This window comes from Natrix helvetica (assembly GCF_964273705.1).
Source record: "Natrix helvetica genome assembly, chromosome: 11".
In the NCBI taxonomy this organism is placed as follows: Eukaryota; Metazoa; Chordata; class Lepidosauria; order Squamata; family Natricidae; genus Natrix; species Natrix helvetica.
In genome coordinates, this window is record NC_138562.1 from 20095667 (window position 1) to 20115643 (window position 19977).

The 19977-nt window shown below is 44.5% G+C and overlaps 2 protein-coding genes across 4 annotated transcripts in view; one reads left to right on the forward strand and one right to left on the reverse strand.

Moving 5' to 3' along the window:
• The window catches only part of F9 (coagulation factor IX), a 17642-nt gene extending 712 nt beyond the window's left edge, over positions 1-16930 (forward strand). Inside the window, exons 2-16 of the mRNA XM_081963730.1 lie at positions 445-608; positions 1474-1498; positions 1739-1864; positions 2632-2819; positions 3035-3149; positions 3293-3836; positions 4374-4419; positions 5464-5533; positions 7902-8065; positions 9104-9128; positions 9320-9433; positions 10832-10960; positions 12373-12587; positions 15164-15278; positions 15820-16930. Of these exons, the coding sequence (XP_081819856.1) occupies positions 445-608; positions 1474-1498; positions 1739-1864; positions 2632-2819; positions 3035-3149; positions 3293-3836; positions 4374-4419; positions 5464-5533; positions 7902-8065; positions 9104-9128; positions 9320-9433; positions 10832-10960; positions 12373-12587; positions 15164-15278; positions 15820-16364 (2585 nt within the window). The 3' untranslated portion in view covers positions 16365-16930. The remainder of the gene's footprint in view (positions 1-444; positions 609-1473; positions 1499-1738; positions 1865-2631; positions 2820-3034; positions 3150-3292; positions 3837-4373; positions 4420-5463; positions 5534-7901; positions 8066-9103; positions 9129-9319; positions 9434-10831; positions 10961-12372; positions 12588-15163; positions 15279-15819) is intronic.
• Positions 16931-17003: 73 nt separating this feature from the next.
• The window catches only part of MCF2 (MCF.2 cell line derived transforming sequence), a 39846-nt gene continuing 36872 nt past the window's right edge, over positions 17004-19977 (reverse strand). For all 3 annotated transcript variants that reach the window (XM_081963776.1, XM_081963777.1, XM_081963778.1), the window contains one exon: positions 17004-18898. In XM_081963776.1, the coding sequence (XP_081819902.1) occupies positions 18858-18898 (41 nt within the window). In that variant the 3' untranslated portion in view covers positions 17004-18857. The remainder of the gene's footprint in view (positions 18899-19977) is intronic.

Consider the following 19977-nt stretch of genomic DNA (forward strand, 5'->3'; position numbering starts at 1 on the left):
GGAAGCTGATAATAGATTGCAGAGCTGCCTTTGATTTTATCAACCATCGTTTAGCTTTTCGATATTGACCAGTGAAATCCACAACAAAAGAATACAGCAATATATTCCTTGTCTCAATAAAGACGAATCTGCAGCCTTCATGGGAACAATAGGCTAAACGAAGTAAAGATATTTATTACAGTACAGAATTTAAAAAAGGAAATACTTAGTTGGCAGTGGGTAGTCCTACTGCCAATGAAATATTTCCTTTAAAAAAAAATTCCATTCTAAGCTAGTATAAAAGAGATTGCATTGTTCTTTTGGCTAAAATAACGTACAAAAACAGGACTAACGTTATGAAGCAAAACTGGAAAAACCCCACACGTCTTTTGATTCTTTTTTTTCCGTTCTGTTCCCCTAGAGAACATTTCTGTCTATAACCTTTCCTTACTTTTTGTGCTGTAGTTTTTATTAATCAGCAAAAGGCAAGTTCTGTCTTGCGCCGATATAGAAGGTATAATACTGGACACCTTGAAGAGCTTCGTCAAGGAAATCTGGAACGGGAGTGCATTGAGGAAATATGCGATTTTGAAGAAGCCCGAGAAGTTTTTGAAGATGACGCTCAAACGGTGATTATAGGCATCAAGAGAACTTAATTTCTTTCTCCTTCCTTCCTTTCCTTCTCCTCCCCCTTCCTCCCCCTCCCCCTCCTCTTTTCTTTCTCCTTCTGTTACTCCTCCTTCTCCTCCCCCTCCCTCCTCCCCCTCTTTCTCCTCCTCCTCTTCTTCTCCTCCTCCTCCTCTTCTTCCTCCCTCTTTTTCTCTTCCTCCTCTTCTTCCTCTTCTTATTCTCCTCCTCCTCTTCTTCTTCTCCTTCCTCCTCTGCCTCCTCCCACCTCCTCCCCCTCAACTAACAAAACGCCTATTAACCAAATAATTTGGTAATCTCATATCATGCATTTCAGGTTGTTACATAGCTACCATCTTCATCCCTATCCTGATTAGGATGCCATAAATAGGTTTTTCCAGAAGAATATTCATGGGGAATGAGGTCTTGATTCAAGATGGGAAGGATGAGTGCCAAATTAGTTCCTTTCTCATTCAAAACCGGCTCTGTGACTTGCATTGAGAAATGTATGTAATTTATCAATGCATAGCTTGCAGAATAGATCCAACATGACCTTCAAGATCAGGACCAATATGACCTTCTCCAATTTCAGTAGGCCTACCTTTATTCTTCCAAATATCTATGTGGACCAATCAAGACTAGAAGCATTATTTAGATTTGAAACCAAAGGAGATACTCTATGACCAGGAAGAACTTCTCAAAGGATGGGACTTGTAGATGTGTTGTTTAGTTTATGGACATAGTTAGAGAGTGTATACCTGAGAGACGATGAGATCATTACCACAAATGAACTTTGGGTCTGAATTTAGAATCAATTCTATTTCTATTTGAATGCAATGTTGTAAATTGTTGTTGTTGTTTTTTCAGGTGGTATTTTGGAAGACATATATTGGTAAGTGTTCCTTCAAAAGAATTGTCAACACATGTCTAGCATTCTATGTCTCCTTTGATAAAAACTCTGTGGACTTCAACTCCCAGAATTCTCAGCCAACCAGACTTCCAGACTTCCATTTCAAAAGTCACATTTTCATTAAATGGAAAATGCTTTTGAGAAGTAGACGCAAACCCAACTTCCTTGTCTCTATCTCACCCCGATAAGCTTATTCTTATTCTTTCTCTCTCATCATTAAAGATGTTTGTTCAATAAACAATGGGGATTGTGAGCAGATTTGCCGAAATGAGCGAAGAGGGAGGGCAGCGTGTTCCTGTGTAGATGGATACCATCTGTTAGAAGACCAGAAGACTTGTGAGCCATCAGGTAAACCTGGGAGGGGGGATATTTATTTATTCATTCCATTTCTGTAGCTGCTCATCTCAATCATCTTTGATTTGAAGATCTCCATTGTCTCCCATGCATTGAGGCTGTGGTTGTATGATAATTTGGCAATGAGATGCATTGCTAAGATGGTTTGACTCACCAAGCCACAGGTTCTGATGGATCACAGCAGTGAACAAGCATCTCCAAGCTTCATTCTTCTTGGCCACCATCTCCTTCTCTCATAGGAGGGTAGCTGTCAAGGGTTCCGATGGACGCCCTAACTAAATCATGAACTTTCAAGTCAAAAGAAATCCAGTTATTTATTAGGAGCAACATTTCGGCATGCAACCAAATGAAGCCAGCTCTGACCCCACATAATTTACAGTACAATTATGACCCTGTTTCCCCCACTTCCCCCCCCCCAGGGTGTGTCATAAATCACATTCTCCAACAGAACACTTTCCCGGACTGTAGAGATCATGCCCCTTCGGCTGTTGCAGGTAACCTAGGACACAGGCTTGAGAAAGGTATGCGTGGAATGTGCTTCTGGTTGTAGCTGCTGTGCTGCTCCATCAGTTTTCTCCCCTCTTGCCTATGGCAACTCGAGAGCAGGCCAGGGATGCTTTGCGAGTTGACATTAACACCATTCCCATAAGAATCAGTTAGGTAGTTATCAACCCTAACTCTGTTCAAGCAATGCAGAAGACTCAGATCGTGGCTGGGCAATTTCTTTCTCATGGAACAGAGCTTCCATCTTCTCTTCCCAGGATCTTTCTCTTGTGGAACGATTACATTGCCAGAAGCTATAACATCCAGAGACTCATCGAACCAGAGCCACCTCGGCAATACCAAAAGCCACCAACAGAAGTTAAACACTGCTCAGATTCTCCTCCCGATAAGAACTACTGAAGACTGGGGTCAGTTTAAGAGCTGGAAAGGACAAGTTCCATGGCAGGTAGGCAAAGGAAGGGAGGGGCTCCGTCACATGCTCAGCATTTCTTGAGGTGGCATCACCTCTTCTTGTGAAGAATCCATCAAAACAATCAATTCCTTAGGTTGAAGGGCTGTCCTTATGTAGTATTAATGGGTTGGAAATGTTCAGGCTTTGGGAGATTGTCTGTCCTGCCTCTGTACATTTGTCACAATCTGACACAATTTATCTGCTCCCAGGTTTATCTGTTCAGCGTCGATAGCAAAGGATTTTGCGAAGGGGTGCTGATTAGTGATAAGTGGGTCATCACAGCAGCGCATTGCCTGGCGTATAAGCCTCACACAGTCGTGGCAGGTAAGGAAGCATTCGCCTAGAGCATGGCTCTCCAAACTTGGCAACTTTATGAGCTATGGACTTCAACTCCCAGAATTTCCCAGACGCAGCTTGATGGGTGTGAAGCCACCTCTGATGGGCTTATTCTTCTTCCCTTGAAACAGGAGAATATGACACCGTCACCTTCGAGCACTCTGAGCAGATCCGTCGAATCGCGAGGGCCGTCCAGCATCCCAGCTACAACCAGACCAGCAAGTACGAAAACGACCTCGCTCTTCTGGAGCTCAGCTCATCCTTGAACCTGAACAAATATGTCACCCCCATTTGCCTCGGGAACAGGGTGCTCACCGACTACCTGCTAAAGCAGGGAAGTGGCACCCTGAGTGGCTGGTGGAAGCTTGACCACTTACAGAAGATCTCAAACACCCTTCAGCAGGCCGACATCCGATATGTCAACCAGGTCAATTGTCCGCTGAAGAACGAGGCCCAACTTCCTCCCAATACCTTCTGTGCAGGCCACCCGTTCTTTGTCAAAAGAATCTACCGTGGCAACAGTGGTGCTCCGGTTGCTACAGAGAGGAACAACACGTGGTTTCTAACGGGGATCGCGGCCTGTGGAGCGGAGTGTACCGGGGATGAGCCGTACGATATCTTCACTTCGGTCGCAAATTATATGGAGTGGATACACAACGTGACAAGTGCAGAGCCGTAAGGAAGAGGCACGTGTTCTACCACTTCCCCATCATCTCCTGACCATGTGAGGGAGGAGACATATATGATTCCTAATTCCTTTCATTTAATTAATTAATGAATTAATTACCCTCTCATTTAATTACAGTACGTACCCTTACACCAAAATTAATCATGCTTCATTCTAGGGGTGTCATTTTCACTGAAATCGTGTCCAATTCGCACAGAAATTAGCTGGGAACATAATGCAGGTAGTGGTGGCAGAGCCCAGTGGGTAAATCCCTTGGCTTAGAGAGTTCAAAAGCCCATTTTTAACCCCATCGTTATACATCTAGCCACACCCTACAACACCATCTGTTTTCTAAGCGCCGCCTTCTCACCTGGCTGGAGTGGAGGTAAAACACAGGTGTAGAAAAAAAAGAGGATGGCAAACGAGCCTGAGAAAAGTGTTGAAATGCGGACATTTGTATGATGATGAAGTACAATGAAAGCAATAAATAAATAAATAAATGGCAACATGAAAAAGATCACGGAGGGATGTGTTCTTATTTCTAGCTGCTTTAATAAAGTGACACTGTGGAGTAGGGGCTCTCTGAGCTTGGTGATTTTGCTCCAGATGTTTCATTACCCAACTAGAGTACATCAACTAGAGGAAAAAGGAAGAGGAGGAGGAGGAGGAAGAAGAATATGGTGGGGTTCTTGGTGATCTCTGGGTGTTTTCTAGCAAATATTTCATTTCCCAAACTGGGTAACATTATCAGTGCTAGAATGGAATGGGTTTGGGAGGAGGAGGAGGAGGAAGAAGAAGAGGAGGAGGAGAAGGAGGAGGAGGAAGAATATGGTGGAGTTCTTGGTGCTCCCTGAGCTTGGGTGTTTTCTTGGAAATGTTTCATTACCCAACTAGTAACATCATCAATGCTAGTGAAAGCATGTTAAAATATAGATTTAATATATGTTTGCAAGAACAATGGCAGCCTAGATCCTTTGAATTTATTAATTTATTTAGAAAGATGCAGCTTTGAACCATGAATGGCCTGGGTTCACCCAAATAATTGCCCTGACAGAAAACCTCATCAAGGTTAAAACTAACCAGTTTGGCATAGTGATTAAGGTCCCAGATTACAAACCACAAGATGTTGAGTTTTAGCCCTGCCTTCGGTATGAAAGCCGGCTGGACTAATCGCCAGGAGACTGAGAGTTCTAGTCCCATCTTAAGCTGAGTCAACCTTGAGCTGGTCAGAATCGAACTGCCGACAGCTGGCAGTCAGCAGAAGTAGCCTGCCGTACTGCGTTCTTAACCACTGCGCCACCACGGCTCTTTGGGTCATTTTTAAGATTCAAACATCAAAATGGAAGCCTTTGTTGGCAGCTCATCTGATGAAGGATCTTGCATGGCCACAACACCTGGGAATTCCAGGGTGCATTTTGGCACAACTGGGTGGCTATTCAGCTAAACCTTTCGGAAAAAAGGAGCAGGGGCGGGGCGGGGCAGGGGGGGGGTTGCTGTTTGAAGACCAGCAGCATCCAATAAATCTTTTGCAGAAAGATAAAACCTGCAAGCACAAATATTGACTTGCCCTTTGGAACTATTGATCCTGGGGCTTCGTATCCCCGAGCATCGGGTCAGTTGTTGTGAAGTTGAAAGAAAATGGCAAACGGCGTCTTTGCCCCTGTGTTGAGTCTGCTTGGATGTTTTTTCCTCACCGAGTGTGCAGGTCAGTTAATTTCACATCTATTTCACAAACCTCTGGATTTTGTTTTGGGCTTGGGGGGGAAGAGAAACCTCTGGATTTTGTTTTTGGCTTCGGGAAGAGAAACTCCTTCTGCCTTTGAGAAGGAATCAACAGTGGGGGCCTAGAGTTTCTGTTGCTAAGCGAAACAATTGTTAAGTGAGTGCTGCCAGCTTTTATATCCGTTTTTCCCCCATGGTTTTTGAGTGAATCGCTAAGCTACTTCCATTAATTAATGGTTGTAGAAATGTAGTCTAGTGAAGAGAAGGACCAGGGGAGACAGGATAGCAGTCTTCCAATATTGGAGGGGCTGCCACAGAGAGGAAGGGGGTCAAACTATTTTCCAAGGCACCTGAAGGCCAGAGAAGAAATAATGGATGGGAACTGACCAAGGAGAGACTCAACCTGGAAATAAAGAGGAATTTTCTGACAGTGAGAGAAATCAACCAATGGAACAGAAGTTGATTTTGGAAGTTGTGGGGGCTTCATCACTGGAGGCTTTCAAGAAGAGACTGGACTGCTATCCATCAGAAACTATGTAGGGTCTCCTGTTGGGTATGGGGGTTAGACTAGATGACCTACAAGATCCCTTCCAACTCTGTTCACCTGTAATTTTGCACATTATCTTCTCCAAAGACACCTGCAAGAGGTATGAGCTTCCACTTTTCTGAAAAATAGAACTTCTAAAGAAATGTAGGTATTCAGTACAGGACCAATAATCCAGCGTTCTCATATTGAAAAGTGCTTTATTTTTTTCCTGAAAGCTAGATGGCTCTTCAATCTGTGCTGTAGAAAATTGGTTGAGATTCATTTGTTTTTAAAGCACAGCGCAAAGGAAAAAACACTCGCTCTAAGGACCTCTTTAGAGCTAAAAGGGGCCAGTAGCAGCAAAAGGCAATAAATATAATTATCTCAGCACTGAAGTAGGAACTCCAGTGGCTATTTAACACAGGTTGGGATATTTGCAGGATGATTGTGTCAAAACAAATTTGATTCTTCATCAATTGACTCTTTGATTCCTCCCAATGACATTTCATGCCTACTCTTTGGAGGATAGGAATCATCCTGCTTGATTGTCGTTCCGTGTTGTTTCTGAATGTCCTCCTTTGTTGATGCTCACATCGCAAGACAACAAAAAGATAACTACGAGCAGCAGCCAATCAGATCTCTCAAAGGTGCTTTTTTTTTTCAAGAGGCAACTGGACTTTCTGGTTTTTCTTCGAAGAGGTTTCGCTTCTCATCCAAGAAGCTTCTTCAGCTCTTCAACTTCAAGAGGCAACTGGACTTTCTGTTTTTTCGAACTGCTAGGCTGGCAGAAGCTGGGACAAGTAACGGGAGCTCACTCTGTTACGCGGCGCTAGGGATTCGAACTGCCGAACTGCCGACTTTTCTGATTGACAAGCTCAGCATCTTAGCCACTGAGTTGTGTGTCTGTGACATTCTGCCAAAGCAGCCTGTTCCTGAATCGCAGATTAATGGTTTGGAAAGCTGAGGCATACTGCTCTGGTATCAAACCTGAAGATTTGGATGCTGGATCACAGGTGTTCCTCTTCTCTCTTTAGAATCTATCTGCTGAATAGAACTCCGCATTGGCGACAGGGAAGGGCATCTGGCCAGGAAACACTCAGCTCCGTTCAGTTGCCCTGACTCCACCCCACAAGGGATTGTGGGGTCGTTAAAAGGAGATGATGATGATTACAGCTGTCCCTCGATTTACAATGGGTGGCTTAACAATCATTCAAAGTTATGACAGACCTCTCCAAAGCTACTCACAATGCTTTTTTCCCCAAGGTTACGACAGCTACACCTCCTGTGGTCAACTGATCACATTTTGGTTGCTTGGCAACCCGCTCATCTTGATGGCCATCTGTAGTATCCTGTGGTCACATGGCACATTTTGGCATTTGCTTTCCCATTTTCTAACATTTCCTAACAGTAAGAAAAATTAAGCAGTGAAATAGAAGTTGCCTTCAGAAATCATGAGCACTCCATCACTGGAGGTTTTTAAGACTGGATAGTCACATGTCTGAGATTGTATAGGTTCTCCTGCTTGAGCAGGGGCTGGACTAGAAGACCTCCAAGGTCCCTTCCAATTCTTCTCTTCTCTTCTGAAAAAAATATCCATTGGGGAATATCAATTGGCTGTAAACCTCGCTTGACGACCGGGCACAAATGTCAGGTTTGGTCATGTGAGGCCTTGATTTACAACCACAATTATAATCCCAGACTCAATTCCAGTCGTAAGTCAAGGACTAACTATACAGCCTTGTCCCAATCTTGGAATTGCTCGGGGTTGATCCAAACAGTATCTCTCTGACTCCCACTTCCTTCTTCCTTCCTTGGCATCCTGAAGTTTTTATAAATCAGGAAGAAGCAAGCACCATTTTGCACCGAAACAGGAGATTCAACACTGGGCGACTTGAGGAAGTGCTGCAAGGAAGCCTCGAACGAGAATGTATGGAAGAATTATGCAACTACGAAGAAGCGAGAGAAATTTTCGAAAACGATGAGAAAACGGTGAGTCACCTGATGGGAAATCTGGAATTTTGGTGGGGGTGCGTGGGTGGGCTTTCAGGTCAGCTGATTCCTGCCTTCTGCAGAAATACCCCTCCCATTAAATCCATAGAGGGTGGGTGATATTTATTTAGAAGTTAGAATGTGCTCCAGTTTCAGAGAAGTATATCTAAACAACCAGGAATGTTACTTGTGCAAGAGACAACGCTCTGCTAAAGTAGCCCAGAATTAGCAGTGGATTTTGCAGGCTGAGGTCCTTTAAACAACTATTATTGTCCTCAAATAGACTTTGGGGTTTTTTTAATTGCTCTGTCAACTTTCTAATTTTGGTGGGCATGAGAAGTGACAAATTCACTCTAATGCCAAAATTGTTGACAATCTTTCTCCAGTAGCGTTTGGGATTCTACATTCTATTGGCTCTCAGTTCTTATTTATATAGATTTCATCTTTGCATCAAGAGAAAGTTATGTTCCTTTCCTTTCCTTTTCCTTTTGTCTTTCCTTTCCTTTTCCCTTTCCTTCCTCTTTTCTTTTCCTTTCTTTCCTTTCCCTTTTTGTTTTCTTTTTCCTTTTCTTTCCCTTTCCTTTTCTTTCCCTTTCCTTTCCCTTTCCTTTCCCTTTCCTTTCCTTCTTCCCCTTCCTCCCTTCCTCCTCCTCCTCCTCCTCCTCCTCCTCTCTCTCTCTCTCTCTCTCTTCTTCAGCATCCAGTGCATTCTTATCTCTGATTAAGTTGTAACTAGATTGTAATTCCTGCTCTTGGTTTAAAGCCCTCTCAATGTCTCTTGAATGAAGTCAGAGATTACCACTTTCTAAAGTGCACCATCAAGGTTTTCATTGATTTGCAGTATTTGTAAATCACCCCTATCAAAAGAACAACTCTGGACGAATATAGGAAGGAAGCAATACAAATTGCACACTTACAAAGAACCTTGCAAAATTGTAGAGAAATAAAAAAAAATGTAGTCATCATCATTTATTAAAAAATAAACCATATATTTAAAAGCCTTTCTGTTTGAATTCCATGTTTCTGCTTTCTTTGCAGATGGCATTTTGGACAATCTATATCGGTAAGTGATTTCTGTTTTCCCCTTCTCGTTTTAATGGCATGACGGAGCTCCTAGTTCAAAATCAAAATATTTCTGTTCCGGTGGGAAGAGATTTGACAGTCTTATGGATTAATGGACAGGAAATCCTGAAAAGCGGGGAATAAAATAAGAATAAGCCACTCGGCATTCATTGTCCATTCTCTCTTTCAAAGACGGAGATCAATGCGACCCCAACCCCTGCAAGAATGGAGGCCGTTGCAAAGATGACACAAATGATTACACTTGTTGGTGTCCAGGTGGTTTTGATGGAAAGAGCTGTGAACTTGGTACGTTGAGACATTCATCTTATCCTTTTATCATGGCTCAATGGAGGCTTCCCTACCCGTTTTCCTTTGCAACCAACGGCAAAACTATTTGGGGCCTTAAAATAAATATTTAGATGTCTGTAGAGATTCTCAGTCCTCCAGGCCATGGTTGCCCCAAAAGTGCTTTTTCAGAAACTGGACTTCCTTTGTTTTTCTTTTGAAGACGTTTCGCTTCTCATCCAAGAAGCTTCTTCAGCTCTGACAGGGTTCAGAGGCCTGGAAGCCATCTTTTACATTACAGGCCTTCAGGCCGGCCACATTTTGTACTGTGGGAAAAAGGGAGGGGGGATTATATAGAGTATGGATGATATGTAGCCATAATAACATTCTTTCTCAGAAAGTCAAGGCCATCTTGCCCTGCAGCTGCCAATGAGGTGACTGGGAGGCATCTCCAGTTGGGACGGTGCCTGATTGGACCATGTGAAGGTCATGTGGGTGCTGGGCAGGGTATACAATGACCTTCAATGTGTCTGTGGGTATCTCTACGTGTTGCTGAGTTATAATTCTTTCACTACTCTCCATATTAGAAGTTGTGATTTAGCAATACCTGGAGTGCCACATGTTGTGTGACTTTGCAGCAAACCTCCACACGCTCCAACAATATGCATACATTCGTCAGTTCTGGGTCCATAAAAACCTCAATATACTCATGTTTTCTCAGGCAGTTGAGAAGCAAGCATCATTGGATAGTTTAGACCTGCAGCTCTGGAGACACGTGTGGCTCTTTCATCCTTCTGCTGTGGCTCCCTGTCGCCATTCGGTACCACAGTTTTAAGAGGAGCTTCCAGTTGGGGGGAGGGGGGGAAGCAGGGCATGCCAGGAGGAGACTCTATGGCAAGGGACGGGTTTTCCAGTCAGCTCCACAATTGATATGGTTTTCGGTTAGGACAGGTAGAGGAAAAAAGATGCCGCACTAGGAGGAGACTCTATGGTGGGGAAACCGGACTTCCGGTCGGCTTCAGAACTGAACAGTGGGCTTCCAGTTAGGACCTTTGTGGTTCTTTGAGTATTTGAGGTTGCCGACCCCTGGTTTAGATTAAGACATTTTCAGTGTGTCCATCATAACCTTTCAGATTCTCCTGTCTTCAGATTTTAAGTTTCGATTGACTATGTGCCATCAAGTCATTATTAGTGACTATTGAAATTGATTTTCTCCATGATGATCTGTTCCTAAATTTTGGGAACAGATCACCCTCTCAGATCTTCCAAAAATGCACTCATTGCCAATGGGTCCGTCCAGTTTGCCAGCGGCCATCCTCTTCTTCTCTTTCCACCATTAGAGCCTCCTCTGGCCTGCTGGTCCTTTGAATCACGTCTCCAAAGCACTTCAGGGGGAATCTCTGATCTCTTCCAATTTAGATGCTACCTGCAAAACCAAAAATGGAGGGTGCAAGCAGTTTTGCAAGGATAACGAAGATGGAAGAGCCGTTTGCTCCTGCTCCACGGGATACAGGCTGAAGGAAGACATGAAAACCTGTGAGCCCGCAGGTATGGCAAATATTGGAAAGCAGAGCAAAATTTGCAAAATAATAATAATAATGATGCCAAAATTAGGCAGAACCATATCTTCATGGTGGACCAGTCTAAATGTGTTTTTAATCTAACGTTTAGTTTCTCACCATGGCCAACCAGATATTTCTTGGTGGTTTAATGCAGTGTTTCTCAACCTTAACATCTGTGTGGACTTCAAGTCCCAGAATTCCCCCGCCAGCGTCTCTGGACTTCAAGTCCCAGAATTCCCCAGCCAACGTCTCTGGACTTTGACTCCCAGAACTCCCCCGCCAGCATCTCTGGACTTCAAGTCCCATAATTCCCCAACCAGCATCTCTGGACTTCGACTCCCAGAATTCCCCCGCCAGCGTCTCTGGACTTCAAGTCCCAGAATTCCCCCACCAGCGTCTCTGGACTTCAAGTCCCAGAATTCCCCAGCCAGCATCTCTGGACTTCAAGTCCCAGAATTCCCCCACCAGCAGCATCTTAAAGGGGCTGAGGTTGAGAAACACAAGTCTAATGGAAGCTTCCAATGTCCTTTTGGTGCTACCCTTGGGTGGATGGGAAAAATCATTGATTCAGGCTGAATCCTAATATTCTGAGGCAGGAAGAGGGTTTCGTCTTTAGGATATGACAGAGTGCATTAACATCTGAATCCCAAACAATCGGGGATCCCTGCCCGACATTGATTGCTCTAATACAGGTTGGCTGAGAAACAAAAAATTAGCTGGAAGGCAACCAACTGACCTTCAATCTAATCTTCCGGGGGGGGGGGGGGTAGAGGAAAGATAAGCAACTGTTGAGCCTTGGAGTAGCTGTTTTCCTACTTGTGTTACTGAACTCTTTAAGATTCGTAACAGATCTCCTTACCAATCTCTGAAAATCCTCTTGGAATCGAATGGATGATCTTGCTCCCTCTTTGGTTCACAAGAAGATTTTCAGAAGCCCAGTTTTTTCTCAGGCTCAAGCAACCGATTGCCTGGGAATACCTTGAGTCAGCAATTTTATGGACTTCTACCCAGGGGTGAAATCAGCTCATCGGTTTGCAAATGTGAGCGCATGTTCCATCCCCGTGCGCGTGCAGGACCTTCCGCGCATGCAGAGCATTAAAAATGGGATGTGGTGGCATCTGGGTAGGTGGGCGGAGCCTCCCACCACTACCGCTTCGCCTGAACCAGATAGCACCAGCTGAATTGCACCACTGCTTCTCCCTGTATTGCAAGAATGTTCCCAGATGACTTGCCTTCTTTTGGGAATAACCAGATAAGGTTTCGTGAGTCTTAGGGAAGGTCAGGCTTATGATGCTCGTGGCTGCAGGAGGATTCCAAGCTAGACCCTCGCTTGACTCTTCCTTCCAGCCTGGCTGGCAATTTCCCGACTGTCTTTCTCCCCTTCGGTGTCTTCTTCAGTGCCCTTTCCCTGTGGAAAGATCCAAGCTCCAGAAGCCCAGAGTAAAGCCACTCGCTCCCAACCATCCAACTCATTTGATCACTGGATCCCCTCAAGCAATGCGACTGAGGACTGGGAAGAAGGCTACAACCACACTCAGGTTTCCTTTCGTTTGTCGACCGATATACGAGTGGTTGGCGGCATGGAAAGCAAGAAAGGAGAAGTCCCATGGCAGGTAGGACTGTCCACCATGGCTCCAGAGTTGCTCTCTCCATCAGGGACATTGGAGAGAAATGATATTAAGTGATAGGTAGTCCTCCCTTAGTCCTTTAGAGTTTCATTCAATATCTTAGGCCTTCCTTTTTTGGTTCTTCCTGGGAATTTCTAATTCTCTGCCCCCAGACTAACTAGATTGGGCAATTCTATTCCTCAGTATTCAGTGATTTTATTATTTCCCCTGGATGAATGTATCAGGTTATTTATTTATTTATTTTTTGTCAACAAGCACAAGAAAACAAGTATGAAAACACATGAAAAAATGGCACAAATAAATGGACATAAATAAACAAAACGTAGCCATAAGCACATAAAAAGAGTCCATATCAATGGGGACAGTAGGACAGGGAGGTTAGGCACGCTGGTGCACTTATGCACGCCCCCCCTTAGGGACCACTTAAGAAACGCGTAAGGTCCACCGTAGACAGCTTAAGGTCAAAGGTATGGGGGCTAGAGGAACTCACAATAGGATCAGGTAGGGTGTTCCACATGTTTGCTCCTCTGTGGCTGAAATCGTTTCTCTTGCAATCAAGATTAGAAGGGATTGCGTTGAGATTGTGTCTATGGACGGCCGTTGTGTTCTTGCAGTTGAAGTCAAAGTAGCCATTCACAGGTAGGACGTTGTGGTAGATTATTTTGTGCACTAAGATCAGGTCGGAATGTAGACGGCGTAGTTCAAGGTTATCCAGGCCTAAAATTTCAAGCCTGGGAGTATAAGGAATTTTATGACGAGCAGAGGAGTTGAGTCCTCTTCTTGTAAAACACCTCTGGACCCACTCTAATTTTTGAATGTCCGAAATATAGTGTGGGTTCCAGGCAGGTGAGCAGTATCCAAGGACAGATCTGCAACCATGTCCCTTTTCCCTCCTGATCAGTCAATTCAAGGACACGGCAAGGAAAAAAGAAATTGCATTAAAACACCTCCTACCTTTATAGTCCCATGGAAATTCTGCCAGAACTTTGCAGAGTTCATGACATAAATTACGTTTTTGCCCAGTTAATTTCACTTTGGTGCCATCTAAAGGCGACTCTCCTCGTTACTATTTTAAAGGAATGGAGACCCTTTCCCAAGAATATTTACCCATCGTAATATAATAAAGCACATTCTAATGGATTGGGAACAGCTTATGCTCTTTGTTCTTTCTGCAACACATTCATTCAGGGCTTGAGCTATTTTGTAGCATTTTACAACCCTCCTTGGAACAAAAAAATGATGCTGTAATAAAATTGCCTTGACTTTCAGGTACTTTACGGGGAGATCTTTGGTTAATGGGTTAAGATCTGTCCAAAATCTGGTTATTGTTGCTAACAGAGAAATGCGATATTTTGTGAATGGCCAGAAATAACCTGGGTATTTATCTAAAAGTAAAGGTTCCCCTCGCACATGTGCTAGTCATTCCTGACTCTAAGGGGCAGTGTTCATCTCCGTTTCAAAGCCAAAGATCCAGCGCTGTCCAAAGACATCTCCGTGGTCATGTGGCTGGCATGACTCAATGCCAAAGGCCCACAAAACGCTGTTCCCTTCCCACCAAAGGTGGTTCCTATTTTTCTACTTCCATTTTTTTAATGTGCTTTCAAACTGCTAGGTTGGCAGAAGCTGGGACAAGTAACGGGGGCTCACTCCATTACACGGCACTAGGGATTCGAACCCATTTGCTGACCTTCTGATCAACAAGCTCAACGTCTTAGCCACTGAGCCACCCCGTCTCTATTAGATATTTATCTACAAGGCTTCAAAGCAGTGTGGAGGCCCTTACAGAATACACAAAAGGCAACACTTATTTGTAGTAGAGTTTCACACTCAACTCATCCCAACTCAACTTCAAAGCCAACTCCTGATGACTTCATGGACACAACTACATCACAACAAAAATATAGAAGTTTTCTTCTGAGATATTTCCTAGGTCTAGCTTCTTCTTCTTGTGCCGTATCCATCATCGGATATTGGTGATCATGTTGGCGATCCTATTTTTATCAACAGCCGCATAAAAAAGCGCTGCTGAGTTTTGTCTAAACCGATCCCTTAGATTTTGAAGCCATGATAGATACTTCTTCTTTGCCTGGACCTCCTTTGCCTTTAATCTTTCCTTGGAGAATTAAGTGAAGGATGCTGTATTTTTTCCCAGGTGTCGCATCCCATATCCAAAATAGTCTAACTTTGCCTTTTTTAAGGTTTTGATCTAGCTTACAGCTCCAGAACTTTCTGGCAACCTCGCATCCAAATACTAGCTAGGCCAGCCCCTCCTTAGCTTCCAAAAAAAGTTAATTAGGTGCTGTCACCTGCTAAGACTTTCATTTGTGCTGCCCAAAATGCCGATTTCTAAAGGATCAGGCCATCGGCAAGTCTAGTTTGGGATCCTGTCTATCTCCCATCATGTTCCACCAGAAGCTTTCTGGAAGCCCACAGGCATGGTGTCATCCCCATTTCATCACCAAGATGTTGGCTTTCCCTTTCAACCCTTGGGTTGCTCTGTTCTTAACCAACAGTACTTGACTTGATATGGGCTTTTTTTTTTTTTTTACCCCCGTTCCCAGGTTCATTTGCTCAATTCCGAAGGGAAAGGGTTCTGTGGAGGCACCATCATCAATGAAAGGTGGATCGTCACAGCAGCTCATTGCCTGGAGTTTCAGCCCAAAAGGATTGTAGCAGGTAAGACACCAACCACCCTTCTCCTGGCTAGATACTCAAGTAAATATTTAGTGTTGCAGTGACTTGGCTTATGACCAAATCCGAGAGGCTGCGGTGGAGGAAATAACAGGCAGAAATGGCAGGCAGGCATAGTTAAAGATCAACAAACATGAGAAAAAACACCCCCTTTCTTTCGTGCATTTTGGGTAAGAGTACAGAATTCCCCTCAAGTTCCTGATCATATTATTTAGCTTTTAGCATCTAGCATGTTAAGAGATTTGCCTTTGCTGCTTTAATTATATTATATATTTCTTCTTCTTTTCTTCTTCCTCCTCCTCCTCTTCTTCTCTTCCCTCTCCTCCTCCTCTTCTTCTCTTCCCCCTCCTCTTCTTTTTTCTTCCTCTTTTTTTCTTCTTCCTCTTCCTCTTCCTTCTCCTCTTCTTCCTCTTCCTCTTCCTCCTCTTCCTCCTTCTTTTCTTCCTCTTCTTCTTCACCTCCTCCTCTTCTTCCTTTCTCCCTCCCTCCCTCCCTCCCTCCTTCCTCTTCCTCCTTCCCTCTCCAGGTGAACACAATATCTATACTGTGGACAACACCGAACAATACCGCAACGTGGTGAGAGCCATCCCTCACCCTACATACAACACCACCAACAAGTACCACAATGACATCGCCCTCCTTGAGTTGGAGGCCCCTCTGGAGTTCAACCACTATGTCATCCCCATTTGCCTTGGGGACAAAGAGTTCACCAACAGCCTCCTTAAGTTCGGGACGGGCACCGTGAGCGGATGGGGGAAACTGGCTTACCAAGGCCGGCAGGCAAGCATCCTTCAGGTGCTGAAAATCCGCTTCATTGACCGACCGACCTGCCTGAGGAGCAGCAGTTATCCCATCTTGCCGAATATGTTCTGTGCGGGTCATCCCAACGAAGCCAAGGACACCTGCCAAGGGGACAGTGGGGGTCCCTACACCACGGACATTGAACATGTCTGGTTCCTGACAGGGATCACCAGTTGGGGGGAGCAATGTGCCAAGAAGGATAAGTATGGAATCTACACCCGAGTCTCCAGGTACGTCAAGTGGATTAGAGAGACCACCAAACGTACATAAGTGAACCGATCCCAAATCCTGTACCACTGATGGCGAACCTTTTTGTAAACGTGTGCCAAAATTGAGCATGCGTGTGGGATAGCGCATGCCCGCATGCCCCACACCCACAATGCAATGCGCCCTGCCCACCTGTGCATGCGCGCACAACCCCGTGTGTGTGTGGGGAGGGGAGTTTTCACTTTCCCTAGGCTTCCGGAAAGCCCCCGGAGCCTGGGGAGAGTGAAAAACAGGCCCAACAGACCAACTGGAAGTTTGGAAACAATCTGTTTGTAGCTACTGGAGGTCCTGAGGAGGCTGTTTTCACCCTCCCCAGGCTCCAGGTGCAAAGTCCTCGACTTATGACAGATCAGAAAGTCCTCGACGTACGACCAGGCAGCCAGGAACAAATGGACAGCCGTGATTGGCTTCTGGGGCGCCTGGCTCAAAGCGGGACTTTTGCAGCTTCCCTTGTGGTTGCTCTGCTTGACAGCTCCTGCATAAATAGCTGTCAAGCAGAGCATGGGGCTGAATTTCTTGTTCTCTTGTTAGCTTGCTGTTTAAAATAAAAGTTACTTGTTTCACGGTTACCTCACGGAGTCCTCACTTCTGTTAACCAGTTCACTACACCAGGAAAGCCTCCAGAGCCTGGGAAGTCTTCAGGTATATTTCTTTATTCAACAAGGTTCATAATTCTTTTTTAAATATAGAGTTAGTTCATTCTTACAATGGCATTTACAGAATCTGTTAAATAATCGGGACAGGGAAAGCACATATTCCACAGCTCGGAGTCACATGGACATTTTAACACCAGCCTGTTTTGAAGAGGCCCTCAACAGTTTGTGCAAAGTTTTCAAAGTTTAGAAGTGCAATCCTAGACACAGTAAATCTCTTGAGCGCAGCCTAAAACATTAGATTCGGACTTGCTACGTAGGTAAACCGAAGCATGTACAGTTTAGGACCTGCTAGACGAATGTTAAAAAGATTCGAACTGTGCTGTACACCTGAGGATGAACACTTTTAAAAATAACCTTTATTTGGGTTATCCAGGCGGTCCCACCATAATGAACCTATCCTCGTTTTAAAAGTGTTGTACCATCATTTCAAGGGTGTTTCACATACAAGGCGAAGGGAGTGAAAATGGCTTGTTTACGGAATTCTGGCAAGGAATTCCAGCAGCAGCAACGGTGTGATCTTCAGCCACTAGGAAAGGGTGTAGAAATGGAGATTAAGACAAGAAAAGCACAGCAATGTTTTCACAGGTCCAGGCGAATCTTTAAAACAAGAATATCTCCCCCCCGGTCCCAAAACCAGATGAGAAACACGTAAACGAAACCAGATAGATGACAACTTACATTTACAGAGATTTTTGGGGGGGATTTATGCACACCATTCACTGCCCTGAGTGGTTGTGAGTAGCCTGTCCCAATAGTTACCCTGTGATTAGAAATGCTTTGGGAGGTTAAATTTGTAACCGTAGTCTGTAGACACCAAATTACCTGAGCCTACAAAGAAGAATGTACAAATCCTGAAGGTGCACGAGAAAATAAATGATGGAAAGTCCCTTTTAAAAGGCCTTCAATCCTTGCCTAAGTACAAGTGGGCTCTTGAAGAGCCAAAACATATAGTCTCACTACTAACAAGGACAATCTTAATACATATAGTGCAAATGGATCCTGGACTTAGTTATGGCACATATGTTCCCCCCAGCCCCTTAAAAATCCCCGTGCAAACTTTGCTAGACCCTTGGCTTGGCCAGTGTAGAAGAAACCACAGGGAGATGTCTACAATCTGGAGCTTCCAATTGACCAAGTCTTGAGACACAACCCAGGTTCTTTAGACTCTTTAGAGCAAAACCAGAAGGACATTTTACTGATCTCAAAGTTCCTGCAAAACCTACCAAAGTTGGCTTCCTTGAGCCCCCACAAGATCTTAGTCAAGACCAGCCAATCCCAGCAAAGGGTGGCTGGAAAAACCGAAAGCTCGTCCTTCAACCTTCCTCAAAGCCACGGGAACTGTCAAATGCCTTCTCAAAGGAAACTCAGGAGATATTGTAGAGAGGAAGATGAGGTCTCATCCTTGGGTCAAAAACAATGGAGCTTTTCCAGAAGTAGAGGAAGGAAGGAAAATGAAAAAGAAGAGGAAAGAATGGCTCCCAGTCATGGTCCCACTGGATGAGGATGTGATGTTTTTGATGATAAAAAGGTAAAATTTCTTTCAAGTTGAGGTCAATTTGTGATGATACGTCCATAGTTTCCTCAAAATAAATCGCCATCGTCTTCTTCTGGAAGGTTTCCAACTTCCCCTCTAGCCTAGCCCCTTGATATTCTCCCATCCAAGGACTAACCAGGCTCGATCCTGCTTAGCTTCTGAGCCCAGACCAGAACAGCCAAGGGCTGTCCCTTAGTTTGGACCACAGGTGCCTGAATAAGTTCTAATTGGCCTCTCTGTCCCTTGTTACCATTCCAGGGTCTTCACTGGAATATTCACAAAGGGCTGGGCCTTAATTCATTAAATTCAGGGGGAGCTTAACTTCCTCATCCTATCCTGGGCGGCATCTAGAAAGCAATGGAGAGCAGCATTAAATGTCAGAAGGCACGGATCCCAGAAGGCATGGCTTCTCTTCAAATTCCTAGCTAAGGGATGAACGAATCATAAACACAGGTGTGTAAATACAGGTGCTACCTGCCTCATCAGCAGACAACAAGACAGGACTTAAATTAAGGCTATTTGCACACGAGCTCGTAACGAAAAAATCCTTAAAGTGCATAGGCAGTGCAACTTGGCAAGGCTACAGATCCATTTTTGGAACAATAATAATACCCTCCCTCTCCCCGCCCCCTCCTCCCCCTCCCTGGTACCCGCACAATTTTATCAAGCAAGCCCGCAAAAAGTGGAAACTCAGATCTGTCCCCTCCCCCGCCCCAACTCCAGTGTAAATGAAAAAAGCTTGATTTCTACTGGTGCAGGCGTCCATGGTCAGTGTCAATCAATCCTTGATTAGCTTCTGGGCTAATTGGCCATGGTCTAATGATGTGGTATCCTGACATTTTGCCAGCAACAGTGGCTGGCATTTTCAGAGGCAAAGTGCTGGGCGTACTCAAAGACATTTCTTAGCAGCTCACGGGCCAGCAAGCATCCATTGACTTGAGCTCTCGTAATTGTAATGAGTTAATCTCTAATTGGACCTTGTCAATTCTGAAAAGTCAGCTTCTGATGAGTTGTCTTTGGAGATTATCAGTCATCCAGGTCACGGTTGTCCCAAAGGTGTTTTTTTCAAGAGGCAACTGGACTTCCAAACACCTTGAAAACGTTTCATTTCTCATCCAACTGAAGAAGATGGGAAGAGAAATGTTTTCAAGGGGAAAAGAAGACCAAGAAAGCCCTGTTGTGTTTTGGAAAAAGCACCTTTGGGACATCTATGGAGATCCTGTCTTCCAGTCCTGGTTGTCCAAAAGGTGCTTTTTCAAGAGACCACTGGACTTTCTGGTTTTTCTTTTGAAGACCTTTCGCTTCTCATCCAAGAAGCTTCTTCAGTTCTGGATGAGAAGTGAAATGTCTTCAAAAGAAAAACCAGAAACTCCAGCTGCCTCTTAAAAAAGCACCTTTGGGCCGTTTCTGATGAGTTCTTCATCCA